Genomic DNA, 18,373 nt, shown 5'->3' on the forward strand with positions numbered 1-18,373 from the left:
TAAGTGTTTGGTTCTGGCTGATAGCTGATGCAATGTTTGTTTCCTATCAAATAAAGCATAATGATTGTTCCATTTTGGTAGATGGCTCTGGCAAGGGAGGAGAAGAGGGATCTTGTGTTTTGAGTGCAAGAATTTCTCTCAGTTTTTAGAATCCAGTTACGTTTATAATGGATTTGGAGCCTTAGCCAGCAAAATTAAAGCCAACCATTGTCTTAAATTGTTTAATTTACTGGGACTTAAACCTGTCCCAGTGGAGCTTCAAAACCTTATTGTGTCTACTTTGCATCTGAGTCTGCAGGGCTCTGCCTTCAGATACCATTGTTGGACACAGCACAGATCACAGTCAGTTTAAGCATAGTGTTTTTCAAAGAGCAAAGAACAAAATTATTTTAAAACTAGGGTTAAAGAGTATTGTTTACACTTCAGCCTTTTGAGTAGTGGAGAATAAACTAGTATTTCCCTGTTTGCTTGTCGGATAATGACACTGCCAGATGTAGATTACAAAGTCTGCAAGAAGTTGAGTTTAGATGAAAAAAAGATTATAGATGTGTCTTTTGTGTAAAAATAAAGCACATGAATATATAAATTAATACTGAGAACTTGCATTTTAATCTTTGTTTATAGTTTCCTTTACCCTTTTTCAGGACAGTTTGAATTACATGTGTGTGTAGCTACAGTTATATATACTCTGAATATACAAGGAAGTTTCTGATGTAAACGTGAATGCCTAGCAATTTAAATATGAGTGTAGCATAACATGGCTCTTGAATGGAAATTCTCAAGGATCTAAGACACCTGAATCTGATAGACTTCACTTTGAGATGTAAAGGCCCCATACTCAGCACGAATATTCTGTTCCTCTTGCAGAGCTGATACAGTAGAATAGGAACTGTTGCATGAGGTATTTTTCTGATCCACTGCAGAAAGTGATCTGTGAAATTGTGGAAAGTGACTGGGTTCACACAGTTACTCTATCAAATTTAATTTCGTAACAGGTGGAGATGTGGAGAAAAATACTCCTGGGCTGGTGTTTGTGTGGATGTTTTAAGGCATCTCACGTTCCTGTCTGGTTCAGTCGATTTTGTATGTGTGTTCCATGCAGGCTGTCACGATTTGTCTTACCTGTAAGATCATGGGCCATGAGACACTTGCACCATGAAGACCAAAGGCCTGATTCTTTCCTAGAACGTATCAGAGGGCCGGAGCTTGTAGAGGTGTCCACCAGGCAAAGCAATATCCGCTCCTTTCTGGGTGCCCGTGAGCGGCCCGGGGGAGCAAACAGGTAAGAAGACATGTTTGTACTTTAAGTGAAGATGACTCAAGTTAAGGTGTTTTCTTGGTAATTAGGATGTAAGTTGTATTTTAAGAAGAGGGTAAGGAGCTTAGCATGGGAGATGAACAGAGTATCTAATGCTGCCCAGGAATCTTCACTAACTGAAGTGCTGCACTTTCAGCAGACTTTCTCTTTCGCCCTCAAACACACTGTGACCAAGATCATGAAGTGAAGGATTTTGATCATGCTGCTTCAGGCAGAATGATTTCTCAGAACTGGAATTTTATCATACGCAACTTGATGTTGCTAAACTGCTCTCAACTGAGGGAGAATGCAATTTCTATTTCAAGAATCTAGGATGTTTCTACTTTTGTTTTTTCAGGATCTTAATGTGCATTATATGCAAGTGTTAGGAAACTCAAAGAAGCAGTTGTGCAAAATGTGTCATTACTTTGTTATACTTACTCATAAGTCCATCTGATAACAATACAGAAAGTTTCTGATGCAGAAATGACAAAATCGTTTGGATGCTGATTTCACTTACTAGCACATACACAGTCTTTGGTATGGAAGGCAGGCTTAGTCTTAATTTTTTTCCAGTAAAACAAAAGAAACGCCTTTATGTGTTTACAGTTTTTGATTTGATGAATTATTATTACTTTATAAATGGTTGATATAGTGTTTTAAATTTAACTCCAGCTAAAATGGGAAAATGAAGTCCTAAGACAAAAGCTGACTTTCTGTTTGGCATTAGGCTTTGAAGCAGAGAGTCCCATATTTTTTTGCATAATTAAAGATTGGTAGGTAAGCAAGTAATTAATTTCAAAAATCTCAGCAAGTAATTCAGATTAAAGCAAAAACCGTTGAAGGTCTGTGCATTGTACAGGTTACTTTGATTTGTTGTGGTCCAGCACAGCCTTATTATTATCACTTGATCTACTCCTTAGAAATTCAGCTCAAGAGCACATTTTATTGAATTAGCCAGATTGTTGCCTGATTTCTCAGGTGTCTGGATCAGTAACAACTGCAGATGGGAAGTAATTAGAGAGAACTACATTGATCCTGGGCCAACAAACCTCTGTATAAGGCTATTTGAAGTGAATTTAAGAGCATCCATTCTCAGAGCCTTCTCAGTTCTATGCTGTTGCTGGTTGACAGTAACTCTCCGTTGTTGTATCATGAAGGCTTAATTCTGCAGCAGTGGTAGGTATGCTCGTTACTTATCCACAAGCCTTGACACTGCATCTGTGAAGAAGACTTGAAAGGATTGAGGAAAGCTTAAAATAGTAGCCCAATGAGTACAGGGCTAAAAATAGTGAGGTGCATCTTGCCATGCACTAATACGCCTAAGGACAGGCTTCAGACATCAGATGTGGTCACAAATGTGTATGCCAGGCACATGGCAAAAAGGAACTGGTGCCTTGAAGTAGTTATGCAAAGGGGCTTATCAAAGCAGTAAAAAGGGACCTTGATAATCTTATCAGAGCATATGTGAGAAGCTCGTGAGTCGGTCTTTGTGTCGGTAAACACGTGTGTGAAATACCAGCAGTCTTTACACTCTTTAATGTGTTTTATTTAACTTGCTTGCAGTCACTGGCCCTTAGCCAGGTTCAATGTCAACTTTAGCAACAACACCAATGAAGAGTAAGTACTGTTAACTTCCAAAGACCTTTCTACTACCAGCAGCTTCTCTTTTTCCCTATCCAGCCTAGTAACATTTGTAGTGTAAACTCCTTAGTTCTTCCTAATCCTTTCCTAAGAATATATTTTTATTATAGAGATCCTAAGAATATAGTTTTATTATAGAGAAAGATCTAGTTTTCTTAGCATGAAAAGCATCCTTTGTGCTCCCTGTGAACTTCTTTTTGTCTGAAGTTACCCTTTCCTCTCAAGGAGTGAATTTAACTAAGCATTTAGTCCCTACCTTCTGTAGTTCAGCTGGCTGATTTTACTGCATTGCCAATTGATGCATTATTTTTTCAGTTTTTAAATGAGATTCATATATTAATATCTAATAATGTTCTTCCTCTTTTAACACAGTGGTCCCTTTTTGCAAATCAAGTGCCCCAAAAATTTCAGGTTGTCAAATGAAAAGTGGATACTGATGAGGGCACCAAAACCCACTTATGTGTGCATCTTTTTAAAGTGTGTGTTTCAGTTCAGCAGGTACTGTTGTTTTAGAGTGAGTGACAGGCACCATAATAAGGCTGGTATTGCCACAGAAGCTCTGACAGAAGTTGTCCTTTTGAGTCTATTTAATATCATTGACAAGCTATTTCACAGTGTTACACCAAAGAGAAATTTATGGAACAATGTGAAGAGCTCCTGCAATTTAAATTCACCCAGCACCAATGTTTGTTGTTTGTCTTAGACCACAGCTATCTGAAGACACATCTGCTCTTTAGTATCCAGCAGCAGATCTGTTCTCATGCATAATGATAGGAATTTTTTTCATTGCTTTCCAGATGAAAACAAAAAATTTAAAAATAATCAGTACATCTTCTGATTGTGTCAGAGATACTTCTAGAAAACTCTTGGGGTTTTTTTTCTCCAAGTAATTCTATCATAGGCAAGTTTAAATTGTACCTTTTAAATGATGCTGCAAAACCTTTGTGCACATAGCTGAACAAGAGATATTCCTGCTCCTAAAGCAACTTTTTGGTTTGGTTTGCATAACTTTTATTCAAAAGGAAAATCTGTGTGCAGTGAACAGTGACAGAAATGTGCAGATTTTTATTTAGACTGGTGTAAAAGAAATGCTATAAGCCTGGAGCCAAGCCTGCTAGACAGAGCCCAAAGGACTGATTAGGACAGAAATACTTCTGCCTTACTCTGTTTCTGACAATGACTCATGTACCTTGGGCAAAACTTTCATCCTTTCAATGTTTCATTATTTTTAAATGAAGACAAGACCTGTCTGTCTACCTGCCAAACAGTCTGAAACATACTTGATTTGCAAAGTACTTGACAGATGAGAAATGCAAATATTTGACTCATTCAAAGACTATGACAGTGTTTTTGTAAGGGCTGATGAAGTAGTTTTCTAAGTCTAAAGCTGCACACGGCTTAGAAACACAGCATGGATGCTGCTGTGTTGGGGTCAAAGAGAACAGACACAAACTGTTTTGTTAGTTACTGGATTCCAGTTTATTCAGTGTCACTGGTAAAGAAAAAGAAATGTGGAGTTTTCATTATGTTAAAGACCTAAGTGTGCCAGGACTTGGGGAACTGTACATGGTGCTTTCAAGTCTTTGATTATAGCCAGCCATTTCCTCTGAGTGACTTCCATTGCCAGACTGCAAGTAGATGGGAGTGGGACAAGCTGGGAGTTACCACAACAGAAAGATGAACAGAGGCAACATAAATGGAAGAACCTCACTTACGAAAGATACCTGTAGTTGACAGATGAGTTTGTAGGAGATCTCAGGCCAGAAAAAAAAAGTATTGGTGTTAGATGTTGTGTGAAATAAAGTTTTTTCACTTTTTAAAAAATAAAACTTAATCATAGGAGGCAGCTGGAATTGTCAAAATATTCCAAAGTTCACCACCACTGAGACTTTTTGATTGATTCTCAATCTCAGCCTACTTTTCCCTGCATACCAAGAGCCACAAATATACAGTGGCCCTACCCTTTGAAAATTCTGTTTACTCGTAACTCTGCCTTTCTGGTAAGAATGCCAGGCACTTGAAGTGTTGAGGAGCTATGTTAATGCTAACAGCAGCAACTGTGCATTTGCCTTTAGATCAGACACCATGCATAGTAATCTGCAGTGAAGTCCTGACATGTTTTTTAAACAGGGAGGAGTTTTGGGGGCAGATTGGAAAATGAAGTGTTAAAGTTCTGGGCAGTCAGTGACAGAAATAAATTTTTGAGCAGCAGTTCCCACTGCTGTGTAGGAAATCAGCCTTGGCAAATGAAAAACTCTTTCTTTCATTTGAGATGCATGTAGAAATAGAAGATCAGTCAAGCCAAAGGTTCTTTTCCCCTCCAGTTTTACTCCCTTGCACTGTGTAATTTTGAAGGTTTCAGTGGTGTTGGTCAGCTTGGTAGGTATTTCCCCGGATGTGGCAGAGTGGAGGATCTCAGCATTTTTTAGCAAATGAGTCTTGGCTTTTCCAAAGAACACTGTGGTGGTGCATCACTATGGAAATGTCTAAGGGTGAGAACTGGAACAGGTGCTCACTGCTGGTTGGTGAAAGCTGCTACTATCTTAAAATTGGTGGCTGTCATCTCCTTTGGAGCCCTCCTTTCTCCCTGTAACAAGCACATTCCTAGATGTGACTGCCATTCACAGCACAGACCTTTCTGGCCTGAGCAATGTGAGCAAGTGTGCATGGAAAGTACAAGTCCTGCAAGCAGCATTATTGCATATTCTGTCCTTGCTGTGGGATGTTGCTGTCATTAAACTAATTTGTCCATGCTTGACACCAGTGCAAAGGGAGACTCAGACCCAGTCTTGGCCGTTCAGAGGAGAACACAAAGCTCCCAAGGGAGCAGGAATCCATGGCATTCATTCAAACCAGACATTATGTGTGGGGAGTTTCGTTACCCACATGCACTGTAGTGTGAGGAGCACTCTTAGGCTTTTCTGTCTAAGGGGGACACTTTCTGCTTCAAGGACTAGACAAATTTCAAATAAAAAAGAAGGAGATCTCAGATGATGGATTTCCTGCTCGTGTAAATGAGGACGGTTCTTCACATCACATTACATGATTCTTGACCAAGGCATGTAGCAAATCTAGCTTTAAGATAAAGTATTGACAGAATCTTGAGAAAGACATAAACTTTCTGCAAGTTTGAAAAGTATTTGTGGGCTTGTCTGCATAAGCTAACATATTACAAGACTCTTCTGTTCAGACAAACCTAAGAATGGGACAAGTCAGATGCAGAGGCAATTAATTAATTAAAATTTTGCTGGTTTTAAATAAGCATGAGAGGAGATTTAGCCTCATTTTGTATAATTACCATGAAAGCTTCAGACAGTCACAGTGGGGTTTTGGCTGTGCAAAGAAAGTTGACAGTTTGTTAAGCCATTTCACATTCTGTCATCCTTTGATAGGTTTCTTTTTAGATGCCTGGGTTCTTAAGAGTCAGTCAAACTGAAAGCATTTACTTAAAATCAGCCTGGTACACTGATGTGTGAAAAGGTCAAGAAGGTGTGGGTGACTAAGGCGGAGAATCAGCCAGCTGGTTACCTGATGTGATAGTGTGGTGGTGTCAGGGTGAGAGGTCTCAGCCTGTAAACCCTCTTTTCCAGTTGGATCCCTGTCCTACTCTGCCTGGGGTCTAGTCTAGTTTCCCAAACCTCCACCCTCCCCCTTAACCACTCAGTATTGGTAATATTGCTAAGCCTTGCATTATGTTGCACAGCAAAAAGGAAGAAAAGAAAGAGGTTAAAGAGGAGAAAAAAGAGGAAAAGAAAGAGGAAAAGAAAGAGGAAAAGAAAGATGACAAAAAAGATGACAAAAAAGATGATAAGAAAAAGGAAGAGTAAGTATAAAGAATGTATGTGTGATTGTAACACATCTCCTACACTGCAGAACATGGTATAGCATTTCACTGTAACACTTTTACAACTGTTGTTCTGTAGACTGCAGATTCTTAGCTTGTCAAATCTTTAATACATTTTCCCCTTTGGGAAGGTTTCAACTGCTCAGCAAAGTTGTTTCATCTTGAAGACCTGTGTTTAGATCTTTCAGAAACAGCTTCCTATGTCAGTAAAAGGGAATTGAGCTACCTCTGGTTACTTTGAGTTGAAGATAACTCTTTAATTATGAGAACACTTCAGGACAGCAGCCTGCTTTGCAGAGCTGCACAGACTTTTCATTGTTCCAGAATTTCCATAACGATTCAGAGCAGATGAACCAAAAGTCTGGCTCATGTTACCATGTAGAAATATCTTACAGGTCAAAAATTAAAGGTTTGCTAGTAAGTTTAGTTATTTCACTGACTAGTATATTTAATTACTTAATATGGTGCAGTTCATTGCTAGTGATCACTAAAATTTGCTTCTCTTGGTTAGGGGATGGTGTATTTCTGCAACAAAATGAGGTAATTTGAATGCTTTTGACAGAAATGGATCCTGTTCTTGCTTTGTTCCCCTAAAGCTGACCGAAATATGGTACCGTTTGTATTTCCAGTGATTGAAAGTAACAATGATGGCAGATAAAAAGAGAATGTATTTGAGTGGACTTCACAGTTGAGGAGTATGTTAGAGTAACATACTGTAGGTTTATATGTATGTATATGGTGGCACATGCTATATAGACTTGGGGGCATTCCAGATGGAATCTGATTGATCTTAAGATCTTTATTAATCAAAGCTTTTAATTTTTTTTTCCAATTAGAAAGCCTTTGTTCTAAGCACTCTCTTTTGGCTTTAATTACTCTGTAGTGAAAGACTGAGCTTTGCAGTAGCCGAAAGTGTTTTGAAAAATTTTGTCAAAGAAAATTAATGTTTTAATGTCTACAAGGTAGTGTACTCTGACATATAAAGACCATATTTCATGATCACCAGTTTTGAGGTGGTGACCAGTTTTCTAGAAGAAATGGTTTAAAACCAGTAGTGAAGATGGTAAAGTAAATACTTCACAGAATCACAGAATCACCAGTTTGGAAGAGACCTCTAAGATCATCAAGTCCAACCCAAACTTTTTAGATTAAAGCTGCTTCCTTTACTCACATCGCCTGGACATTCAGCTGACAGCAATGGTAATGCCAGAAATACACACAAATATGAAATAAATTATAATTTCGTTTTAATATATTTACATTCTTGGAGATTAGGAAAAGTCACACAAATATGTATTCAACCACTGTCTGCTCACACATTCTACACACTATTATACAGTCCATAGATCACACTTTTACTGTTGAAATAATTTTGCAGCTGTGGACCTCAAACCCACTAATATATATTTCCTCTGATTACATGCCTAATTTCTCTCTATTCCATATCAACCTTTCTCATGCTGGAGGTGGGCACTTCTGAGCATACTCTTTGCCATTAGTCATGCTGTTCTTTAAGTCTTTACATTCCAGGCCTGTATGCTTCCTTTAGCATCACTTCCTTGTTGTGAGGCCTAAGGAGCCAGGACTGTGAATGTGTGAAATTTGCCTTTACATACTAAGACATGTTTCAGCTTTAGTCACACACACTGTATGTGCATATGCACACAAAGATTCTTACTTTTACAGACATGTATTTGAATACATGTGTTTTACTTGTTCAAATGTGTGCTTATGCAGTCATTTCCATAATAGAATTTGCTACAAATCAAAAATTAGCCTGCAAAGGAAGGCTCTTTCTCTAGTGATGAAAGGTAACCTTCTAACCAGAGTGATCATAAGAAACATTTAACAATTAACTTTTTTTTCATTGTGGTGCTTAAAACACAAGGCTGTGGGTTTCAGCCTGGGAGACATGAATGTCTGTGTTTCTCTTTCCACTCTTACTTTTTCCAAAGTTGGGTCAAACAAAGAAATAGAGCTTGTCAGATGGGCTCCCTGGTATCCCATCTGCACTGCCTGCATGGATACTTTCTCTTCTCAGGCAGCTGTGAGTTTATGGTGAGATGAGCAGTCTCAAGAATAGGGAGATCCAGCAGGTTGCTTGCTTACATTTTCAGTGTAAATCTGCATGTTTTGCTTTTCAGGCAGAAAAAAGAGGTCTTTGTGATAGATCCTTCAAGCAATCTGTACTACAACTGGCTGACCATAATTGCAGCACCCGTGTTCTATAACTGGTGTATGCTAGTGTGCAGGTACGGATTTTAGTTAGTAACAATTTTGCATTTCAATCACTATGTTTCCTATGTAAGTCACCCTCTTATCTCCCTGCAGTATCTTTTGGGTGACTTACCTAGAAGATTTACAGTTCATATACCCCTTGGGATATATGTTATGCGTACCACTGGGAGTAGGTGCCAGTGTTTATTTTTTTTTCCCTTTTTGTCTAAAAGCAGGTGGATGTAACTTGCAACCTCATCCTGAGCATCCTCATGAGCGCTGGTGTGGCCTTTGTGTGCCACCTGCTGGCTGGCGGCTGAGCTGTGTCCTGGCCACTGCAGCCGTCTCCCTAAGCGCTGCGCCAGGAACGAGGGCTTCTCATTACCCAGGAGACAACAGAAGGGAGGAATGTGGGCAGTGGTGGGGCCTCTTAAATTCATATAGTGCCTCTTTTGGATGCTCGAAGGGCACGAAGATTTAACTCGAGTATTTTTTTTCATGGTAGAATGTGGAAATCAGCTTTAGTGAAAGTGATGGGGGGCTGTGGAAATGGTTTCCTTACACTGTGTAAGATGGTAGGGAGAGATGAGGATGGCTTGCCACTGAGAAAAAAATCTTTTATTTGGGAATTATTTTCATGGAGATGTTTATTCTGTGAAATCTGGTGTAGTTTTAATTGTAGGGATATGTGTAATCCTCCATAAGTGCACTTGTGTGGCATATATGTGTTTGAGTTTTATTCCTGTCCAGAACACCTTTGAATTCTGAAAGATCCTGGTGTCTGTTTGGACATAGCTCCAGTGTGCAGATGTCTGGGCATGGAGATATGCTGCCTGTAATATTTCTGTTCCAGAAATGTGCACTAACATGCTGCTAGGACACATAATGCAAGTACTCTGCTTATGCAGTTGGCCTAATTTTTTTTCTTTAAATCTTTTGTTTCTTTAGAGCCTGCTTTGATGAGCTACAAATGGACCATATTAAAATGTGGCTGTTCTTGGATTATGTATCTGATATTATCTATCTTCTTGACATGCTCGTCAGATTCAGAACAGGTGAGTCCTTCTGGGATTTTAGTGTTTTCAAATGCTGCCTGTATATAAAGGGTGGAAACAAAGATTCCCCTGTGGGGTCTGACCACTGTAATATCCTGTCAGAACGCAACACTGGAGGCTTTGGGAAGATTAAATGTCTGATCAGTTTGGATTTTTTTAAGACTGGACATTCCAACACTTGCTCTTCACTTGTCTGTAAATTCAGTTCTGTCAGTAACAGGCATGCCAGATACTGAGTGAATAGCCACTGTAACAGGCTGTGTGGGGAAGGGACAATAGGGCACTTGGGGCAGGAAACCAACTGCACCTCACAAGTGCTGTTTTCTTAACCAAGCTGTGCAGCATCCTGGTCAGAAGTGGTTATTGAGTTGGTCAAGTGCAAGACCTGGCACCTGTCTCAGACTTCAGTCTGTTCAGGTCCTACACTGGGAACAGGCAGTGCAGCCCCTCTACCACCAGCTGTGCTTCTTGCAGCCTCTACAAGGTCCTGGCTGGGTTTCCCACTGCCTGGTGATGGGATAGGTTTAACCTGGGAACCTCTGCTTAGGTCCTGCCTTCCTGGAGGAAGTGTGAACCCAGAGGATCTGTGAGGGCTATGCCATGCTATGCGTGAAGTGGTTCTTTTCAACTTCTTGCCCCTGTTTCTGTAATCCAGGCAGGCTGAGATTCTAACCCTAAAGTGCTATCTGTTTTAAACTGAACAAGGTTGTAATACAGGCCTAAGTAATGACATACAATGAACCATATCACCAAGTTGCTGAATAGTCCTTGATGCACTTTGGTGCTTGCACTTTGGTCCATGCCAGTGAACACCTGGTGTCTGGGCACAGCTAGGAAGACAGCGGAGGTTGGGTGTTGTTCATGGTGGTGTTTTTGGAGGGGCCTGGAAGAACTTACATGTGAATAGAAGCTGTCGTGGTAGCTAGTCTTGGGCCAGAAAACATTTCCTGTCTCATTCTCGTCACTGGTACAGACACAGCCTCAAAACGTCCCTTGAAAGGGTCCAAAACAACACTGATCATTAAAAAAATGAGAGTAATTATAAATCTTTCATTTTAACATCGTGCCAATTTTATCTGTTTATTTATTTAAAGTCATACTAACAGCTTGATATTAATTATGGCCTGTGACGAGTTGTAAACATAATTACAAGACGGGCTAAAAATGCTGTCATGTGGGAAGCACACAAGTCATGGCAAGCCAAATTCTTAAACTTAGCAAGTACCTTTTTCAATAGGAAAGTCAGTTTCAGGTACCAGCCTAAATCACAAGACTGCTGTATTTGGGGCAGGATGGGAGGGCTTAATCTTCTTTGTGTAGTTAAAATGTCAAATGTGCCAACTAAATTTAGCTTCTGCCGTTGTATCTGTTACTGTAATGGGAAAGAACAGAGCAGAAATTAGGCATGTCCAGGCAAGGCAAATTACAAATTTCCATGAGTTGTCCTGATAATGATTATATGGCTGTTAAAGCCTGGCTGGAATTTGAATTTGCTGCCTGGCTTGCAACTGCAGAATTGCTGGATGCATCTCCCGAATGCATCAGTGCAGGTGTCTGCTGCAGTTCCAGGCACTCCAAGAAAGAAGTTGCTTCTTTTAGGTGGCAAAATCTTTGTCAACTCTCTTAACAGTCCCTCCTGGCTCTGCCTTTGCCTGCTGCCTTTTCCTGTGAACCTGCAAGGTTCATCTGCCCTGGAAGCCTTTGGGGAAGAGTGTGGCTTCCTGCTGTCTGAGGGCAGGATCTGCCTTTGAACTGAGATCTGGGTAGCCCCACAACTACTCTGATCATCAGCTTCTCCATGGTGCTCTTCTGTCTAGCTGCAGGGCCAGTTGGACTGCATTTCACCTATTTGGTGACTGTACACTGTGAAACAGAAAAGATTCATGTGTCAGCAGCTGGTAGTGTTTAGCATAGCCTGTATTCTAATGCTTTCAAAAGATTTTACTAAAAGACTTTAGTTCCATAAGAGAACAAAAAGCAGAGAGATTTTATCTCCCTTCAGGAGGAAGGTGTTTTCAACGTTAATTTGCATAATTGTGTATCAGAAATTCATCAGGCTAGCCAGCTTTTCTGTTTAGTTGTATAACTAAAGGGCATATTTGACCAGCTTTTTCAGCAGTTTTCTGGGAGGCAACACATGCATAGCACGGGAGCTACTTCCATTTGTAGTTGCCATCAGTTTGCAGATCCAAAGCCAGATACACACAAATAGATGAGGCATCTACAGATATACCACACATTCCAGAAATACGGACGTGCTGTGTCGGGCACAAAGAAATGCAGATACTTCCCTGAGAAAACTTTAGATTGCTAAGGGATTAATCAAATGTGATAATCCTGGATATACTGGGAATGCTTTGGTTTTTTCTCAGTGGACTTTTTCTCCTGAGTGGCCCGGTTGGCCAACAGTTGGCTATCTCCACTTGCAATTGCAGCAAGTATATTGCAGTGCATAGACTGTTCCTTGTGGAACATTTTTAATGCTCTCAGAGGCACAAAAGAGCACTGTGGCTGTACTGTCTGCAGTAAAGGTTTCTTACTGCAGTTTATATCTACTCGTAAATTTTTTTAATCTAATACTTTTCAAAGTCTTTGTAATGAAGAAATATTGATGTGTGAAATTCCGCTTAGTAGCTCTCTCACTAGAAACACAAAAAAGTGCAAACCAAGGAAAATCCTGTCAGTTTTAACATTGGACACAAGAGGAAAAACATGATTTAGGGAGGGAGGTAACTGTATTTCTTTATTTCAAGGATATCTATATTGTTCGGAAAAAGTTTCCAACAATCCATTATACCTACTTGGTATTGATTTAAAAATACTCCACTCCTATTTTATATGCAATTGCTTAATACTTGCTTAACTTTAGTTATGACTCAGGCCATTGCTTCATGAAAAATTAGACTCTTTTTTTTTTTTTGCAAAGATACAAGAAAAAGATACAGCTGTCCCAGAATAGAGTGGAAAGCCTCAGAGAGCACTGCGGTGATAATAGAGTCATTGTTCTTAATCATTATATATCAGCTTTGAAACTTGATTGAAATATTTAAATATGCAATTAAATGACCTCATAGTGTATCAATGTCTGTAGGCATAACAGTACAAATTTTAACATGCTCAGGTCTGAAATGTAAGTCACTCACTACTGCTGATGGTATTTTTATTCTAACAAGTAAAATCCTTTTAATTCTCCGAAGGCTTCCTTGAACAAGGCTTGCTAGTTAAGGACGAGAAGAAATTACGAGAACATTATACCAGCACTATGCAGTTCAAACTGGACGTGCTGTCTCTTGTGCCAACGGACCTGGCATATGTCAAGCTTGGTTTGAACTACCCTGAGCTCCGATTTAACCGCTTGCTGAGGATCGCTCGGCTCTTCGAGTTTTTTGACCGTACTGAGACCAGGACAAATTATCCGAACATGTTCCGTATCGGCAATCTCGTGTTATACATTCTTATCATCATCCATTGGAACGCGTGTATATACTTTGCGATATCGAAGGTGATCGGGTTTGGAACCGACTCCTGGGTGTATCCCAACGTGTCTGTTCCGGAGTACGCGCGCCTGTCCAGGAAGTACATTTACAGCCTGTACTGGTCGACCCTCACGCTGACAACCATCGGAGAAACACCGCCCCCCGTGAAAGATGAGGAGTATCTCTTTGTGGTCATCGACTTCCTGGTGGGCGTGCTCATCTTTGCTACCATTGTCGGTAATGTCGGCTCTATGATTTCCAACATGAATGCTTCCAGGGCAGAGTTCCAGGCCAAAGTGGATTCCATTAAACAGTACATGCAATTCCGAAAAGTGACTAAGGATTTGGAAGCCAGGGTTATTAAGTGGTTTGATTACCTCTGGACCAACAAGAAAACAGTGGATGAGAAGGAAGTTCTCAAAAATCTGCCTGACAAGTTGAAAGCTGAAATTGCCATCAATGTCCATTTGGACACACTGAGGAAAGTGCGTATATTCCAGGATTGTGAAGCTGGACTTCTCATTGAGCTGGTGCTGAAACTGAAACCTACAGTCTTCAGTCCTGGGGACTACATTTGCAAAAAAGGAGATATTGGAAGAGAAATGTACATTATCAAAGAGGGGAAATTGGCTGTGGTGGCGGATGATGGCATAACCCAATTTGTAGTCCTAAGTGATGGCAGCTACTTTGGTGAAATCAGCATCCTAAACATCAAAGGTAGCAAATCTGGCAACAGGAGGACAGCCAACATTAGGAGTATTGGTTATTCTGATTTGTTCTGCTTGTCTAAGGATGATTTAATGGAAGCTCTCACAGAATATCCAGAAGCCAAAAAGGCTCTGGAAGAGAAAGGACGTCAAATTCTAATGAAAGACAATTTAATAGATGAGGAGGCAGCAAAAGCGGGAGCTGACCCAAAAGACTTGGAAGAAAAAATAGGACGACTTGAAGTAGCTCTGGATACGCTGCAGACTAGGTTTGCGAGGCTCTTGGCAGAATACTCCTCAGCTCAACAAAAGGTGAAACAGAGACTTGCCAGAGTAGAAACCCGGGTGAAAAAATATGGTAGTGGCAGCTTATCAATTGCAGAAGCAGAGGCTGAAAAACCTGAGGAGGAGAAAAAGCAGTAATGGAGTATTTATATTTCCTCATTTATTGGAGAAAGTTGAAGCACTGAAAGCCATAAATGTATGTAAATATGTGTGTGCATACATAGACATAATTATTTTTATATGAACTCAAGAGAATGGTTTTTAGCATTTTTAACTGAAGCAGTATTTTCTTGTAAATAGAACACTGTCACTTTCTTCTTGGGGGAGATTTGGTCTGGCACTTGGGTACTTTTTTTGTACTGAGAGTGGGTTTCTTACAAGTCATGCTCAGAATGTCTGTTTTGTTTGGTACCTGTGGGTCTTGACACATTGTCTCTTCCTGCGCATCATGCGTTAAGAAGGCATTGTACTTGAAGGGATTAATTTCTTTTCTTTTTGAGAGCTTAAAAAATATTTATAGGGTACCCTGCTCTAACTTGCTACTTTAGTAGCTGATTAAATACATGGATGTATGTCTGGGTTTCTCAAAATCTTTGTTCTTTCACAGTCTGTGCAGTTGGACGACAGCTAAGCAGTGTCAGGTACCTGGCCCTTGCAGTGCACCCTGCACGTGTATGGAATAGCCGTACATCCAGATGCTTTAGTCTGATTCTCTCTAATGAGCTGGGCTCTGCACAAAGGACCATGCTGACAGAGTAGCAGTGCTTATTCATGTCCCTTCTGGCAGGGTCTGTGACAGCCTTTGCTGGTCTGCAACTGCTTCACAAGGGGACAGAGGGGGGATCCTCCCTTCTGCTTTTTTTAGCCCAGTTCCATCCCCACTGGTAAAACCCACACTTGGAAAGGAGTCCCCTAAAGCCTGCTGGTGGAAGGTGTCTGGGGCAATATGGCTTCACCGAAGCTGGGAAAAGAGGGCCCTGGTGCATGCAGCTCCCATATGTAGGGTGCTGAGTGAACTCCCTGGCAAGTGGGCAGTCCCTGAGGGAGGCTACTGAGAAATCCCATGGCCCAGCAGGGCAGGCTTTCCTTGCCTGCCAGGCAGCTTGCTCCCACAACAGGGTTGCTGAAAGGCAGGGAGAACAAGCCCTGTGTTGCAAAGTCATTCCACTCACTTAGGCCTTTGTTTTCTTCCTTTTCATTTCTTCTAAGCACGTCTACTCCATCTCCCTTTGCTGTTTACTGCCATCTTTTCTCCAAAATAGTTGTCACATTACCATGTTTCCATTAGTTAGGGAGGATGCAGAAGATACTAGCTTTCATTTTTTGCTGTACAGTATTTTGCTGTCATGCAACTTTCCCTATGTTACTTTCATCCTCCTGTATCTCACTGGCTTTTGAAAAGTATGGAGTAGCAGAGGCTGTTCAGCATGTACGGCATGGGATCCTCCAGTGGCATTAGGTATTACTAAGGGCAGTGCTCTGACTTTTGTTTTCAGCCCTTACAACAGTATCTGGGATTGATGGCCTGTTGGAAAATTGGTGAGAAACTCACTGAGAAGAGGGTGGTGTAACTGGGTGGTAGTGGAATGAAAAGAGACAGTTTTGCTAAACTGAGTACTACTGCTCAGAGTAAGCCCTTGTTGCTAGGCAAGCAGCTCTCCCCTTCTATTGACATTTCTGAGCCTGATGAGGGAGACAAATCTGTCAGTGATTAAGGAATGGGGCTTTGCCAACAACACTGGCAAAGTGACCACTGGGTAGTAAAGTCCGCACATGGCCCATGTCTAAACTCCTGTTACTGTTAGCCTAGAAGCCAACTACACTTACAGATCTTCCCTAAATTGGGCTTAACTGCTGTTACCAAAATATCCACTGATGGTAACAAGTGGTTTGGAAAGTAGCCAAGATCTGTATGTGGCCAGTGGCACTCTGCTACTCCATACTCCATCAGCTGAATCTTGTCCTTATTTTCTTTAAGGGCTTGAGAGAAATGGGGGAGCTGCGAGAGGCTGGTTTTGGCAGGGGTGTAGTGCCCTTGGTCCCACCCAGAGGCAGGCAGGGCTGAGGTGGAGCTGGGCTTATTGCAGGGTGCCCCTGTGAGCACCGATGGTGCCGTCACAGGCTGCTCAACTTGCAGCTTTCACCTCGTGACAGAGGTGGGTACTGCACTCGCCTTGGCTGACATTCACTGTTGTGTGACTCAAACCCACCTGGTATCTGGTAGGGGTTTTGTGCATATCAACATGTTCTCCATCAGTCATCATTCTCTGTAAATACCTGTCTACCCAACACAGCACAGCTGTTCCAGTCCACTAGGGTGAGTAAAACTGTTCAAAGTACTCTATACCGAATTTATACCTGTTTAAAAACCCTACAAACATAGGACTGCTTCTTTACCTGATGGATCAGAACAGCCTAATCTATCAGTTAAATACATGTTTGCTCTTCCCTTTCCGTGCCTCTTGATCTGGTTTTCATATGCCAGAAAAAGGGCATTTTGATGCTATTGGCTTCAGTCACTTTGAAACATACAGCTTCTGGCATGATTAAATCACATCCTTTGACGTCTTTCATCTCTGTAAGATGTTTTTTCCTCTTCTTTAATGTGGCTACAACATGTACATTAAAATACTTTGAGTACTGTTCAAGCACCTCTGTGTTTTCTCTTATCCATATCCCTCTAGATTTTAGTGTTTCATGACAGACTTTGATCATGTCAACATTACACGGCCCGGAAAATCGTTAGCTGGAACAGAGATCTGAAGTGACAGAAAACCAAGTGGGAATGGTGGTCTCCCCTCACTGCAGGGCAGCTGGCACACAGCTTTGGTCGTGGGCCCGCTTTTGACACCATCCCTGTTTGCAGATACCACACAGGCACAAGAGCCTGACCATTATCCCACTGCCCAAGGGGTGCCAGGTCCCATGGGGCGCAGAGCCTGCCAGGCTCTTCATGCTGCTGCCACCTGTCTCCTGTCTTTCCCTTCCCAGCTCCAGGCAGGGTGGCACAGCAGGGACAGTGTCTTGTCTAGCAGAAGTGTGTGCAGCTTTCTGCTACTTGCACACAGGTCACCTACCAAAAATTGCCTGGCACAGACTGGGCTGGACTTGTCCTTCAACCCTGCCCCAAGAGAAAGCATGGAACAGGGCAGTGCTTACAGAGCATTTGAACATAGGCCTTGTATTTAGAAATAGGTTTAATGGCCACAGCACTCACTTCACATGGGCCTAAGTGGGTAGCCATGGGCTGGTACTGCTGCTCCAAACTGCCTGTGCAGAGTGAGACACCAGATGGGCAAAGTCTGAGATGTCTGAACATCTCCACATACAAAAGGAGAGGAAAGGTGGTGGAGTGGCACAACAGGCTCCAGCTCCTGCTCAGAGTGGGCTTTTCCAGGGAAAGGCTCTCAAGCTATGAACCCGGTACTCTGACAGCAAATGATTTCAGCCTTGCTCCTCTCTGAAGTGCTCTCAGTAGTAGCACCCCATCCTTTTACCCTCATTCCCTACTATTATTCTACTTTACAGTTTTTACAGCAGAAAACTACCCTAGAAAATTCAATTAACTGGAATTCAGAAGTAGCAGTGACAGCAAAACAGCTGATGTATTTGTACAGCCAAGGGTTGGGGTTTGCTTGACAGTGCACTTTCTTCAGAAACAGCCCAGGGATGGTACAATTATGCTTTTTAACTCTTTTCTCCAAGGCATCAGCTTTAGAGTTTCATTCCTGCCAAATATTTATTAATGTACAATAAGAGGGCTCTACTTTACATTAAAATCCAAACTGCTCATTGTCCTTTTCCCCCACAAAAGCATTAGTGCTTTCTCTGAGCTGGTCCGTGTGTTG

General features: G+C 41.4%; 1 protein-coding gene across 3 annotated transcripts in view; it reads left to right on the forward strand.

Moving 5' to 3' along the window:
- The window catches only part of CNGA3 (cyclic nucleotide gated channel subunit alpha 3), a 30,659-nt gene extending 13,486 nt beyond the window's left edge, over positions 1-17,173 (forward strand). The window contains exons 4-9 of one of the 3 annotated variants that reach the window (XM_042041080.1): positions 1,130-1,282; positions 2,864-2,917; positions 6,645-6,764; positions 8,930-9,037; positions 9,951-10,057; positions 13,255-17,173. In XM_042041080.1, the coding sequence (XP_041897014.1) occupies positions 1,130-1,282; positions 2,864-2,917; positions 6,645-6,764; positions 8,930-9,037; positions 9,951-10,057; positions 13,255-14,663 (1,951 nt within the window). In that variant the 3' untranslated portion in view covers positions 14,664-17,173. Of the gene's footprint in view, positions 1-1,102; positions 1,283-2,863; positions 2,918-6,644; positions 6,765-8,929; positions 9,038-9,950; positions 10,058-13,254 lie in introns of all 3 variants that reach the window. The other 2 variants (XM_042041071.1, XM_042041092.1) reach the window with 2 other exon arrangements.
- The last annotated feature ends 1,200 nt before the right edge of the window (positions 17,174-18,373 follow it).

The sequence above is a fragment of the Corvus kubaryi genome, unplaced genomic scaffold (genome assembly GCF_017639235.1).
Source record: "Corvus kubaryi isolate FWS band 111438036 unplaced genomic scaffold, C.kubaryi_AGA036_p1.0 133, whole genome shotgun sequence".
Taxonomy (NCBI): domain Eukaryota; kingdom Metazoa; phylum Chordata; class Aves; order Passeriformes; family Corvidae; genus Corvus; species Corvus kubaryi.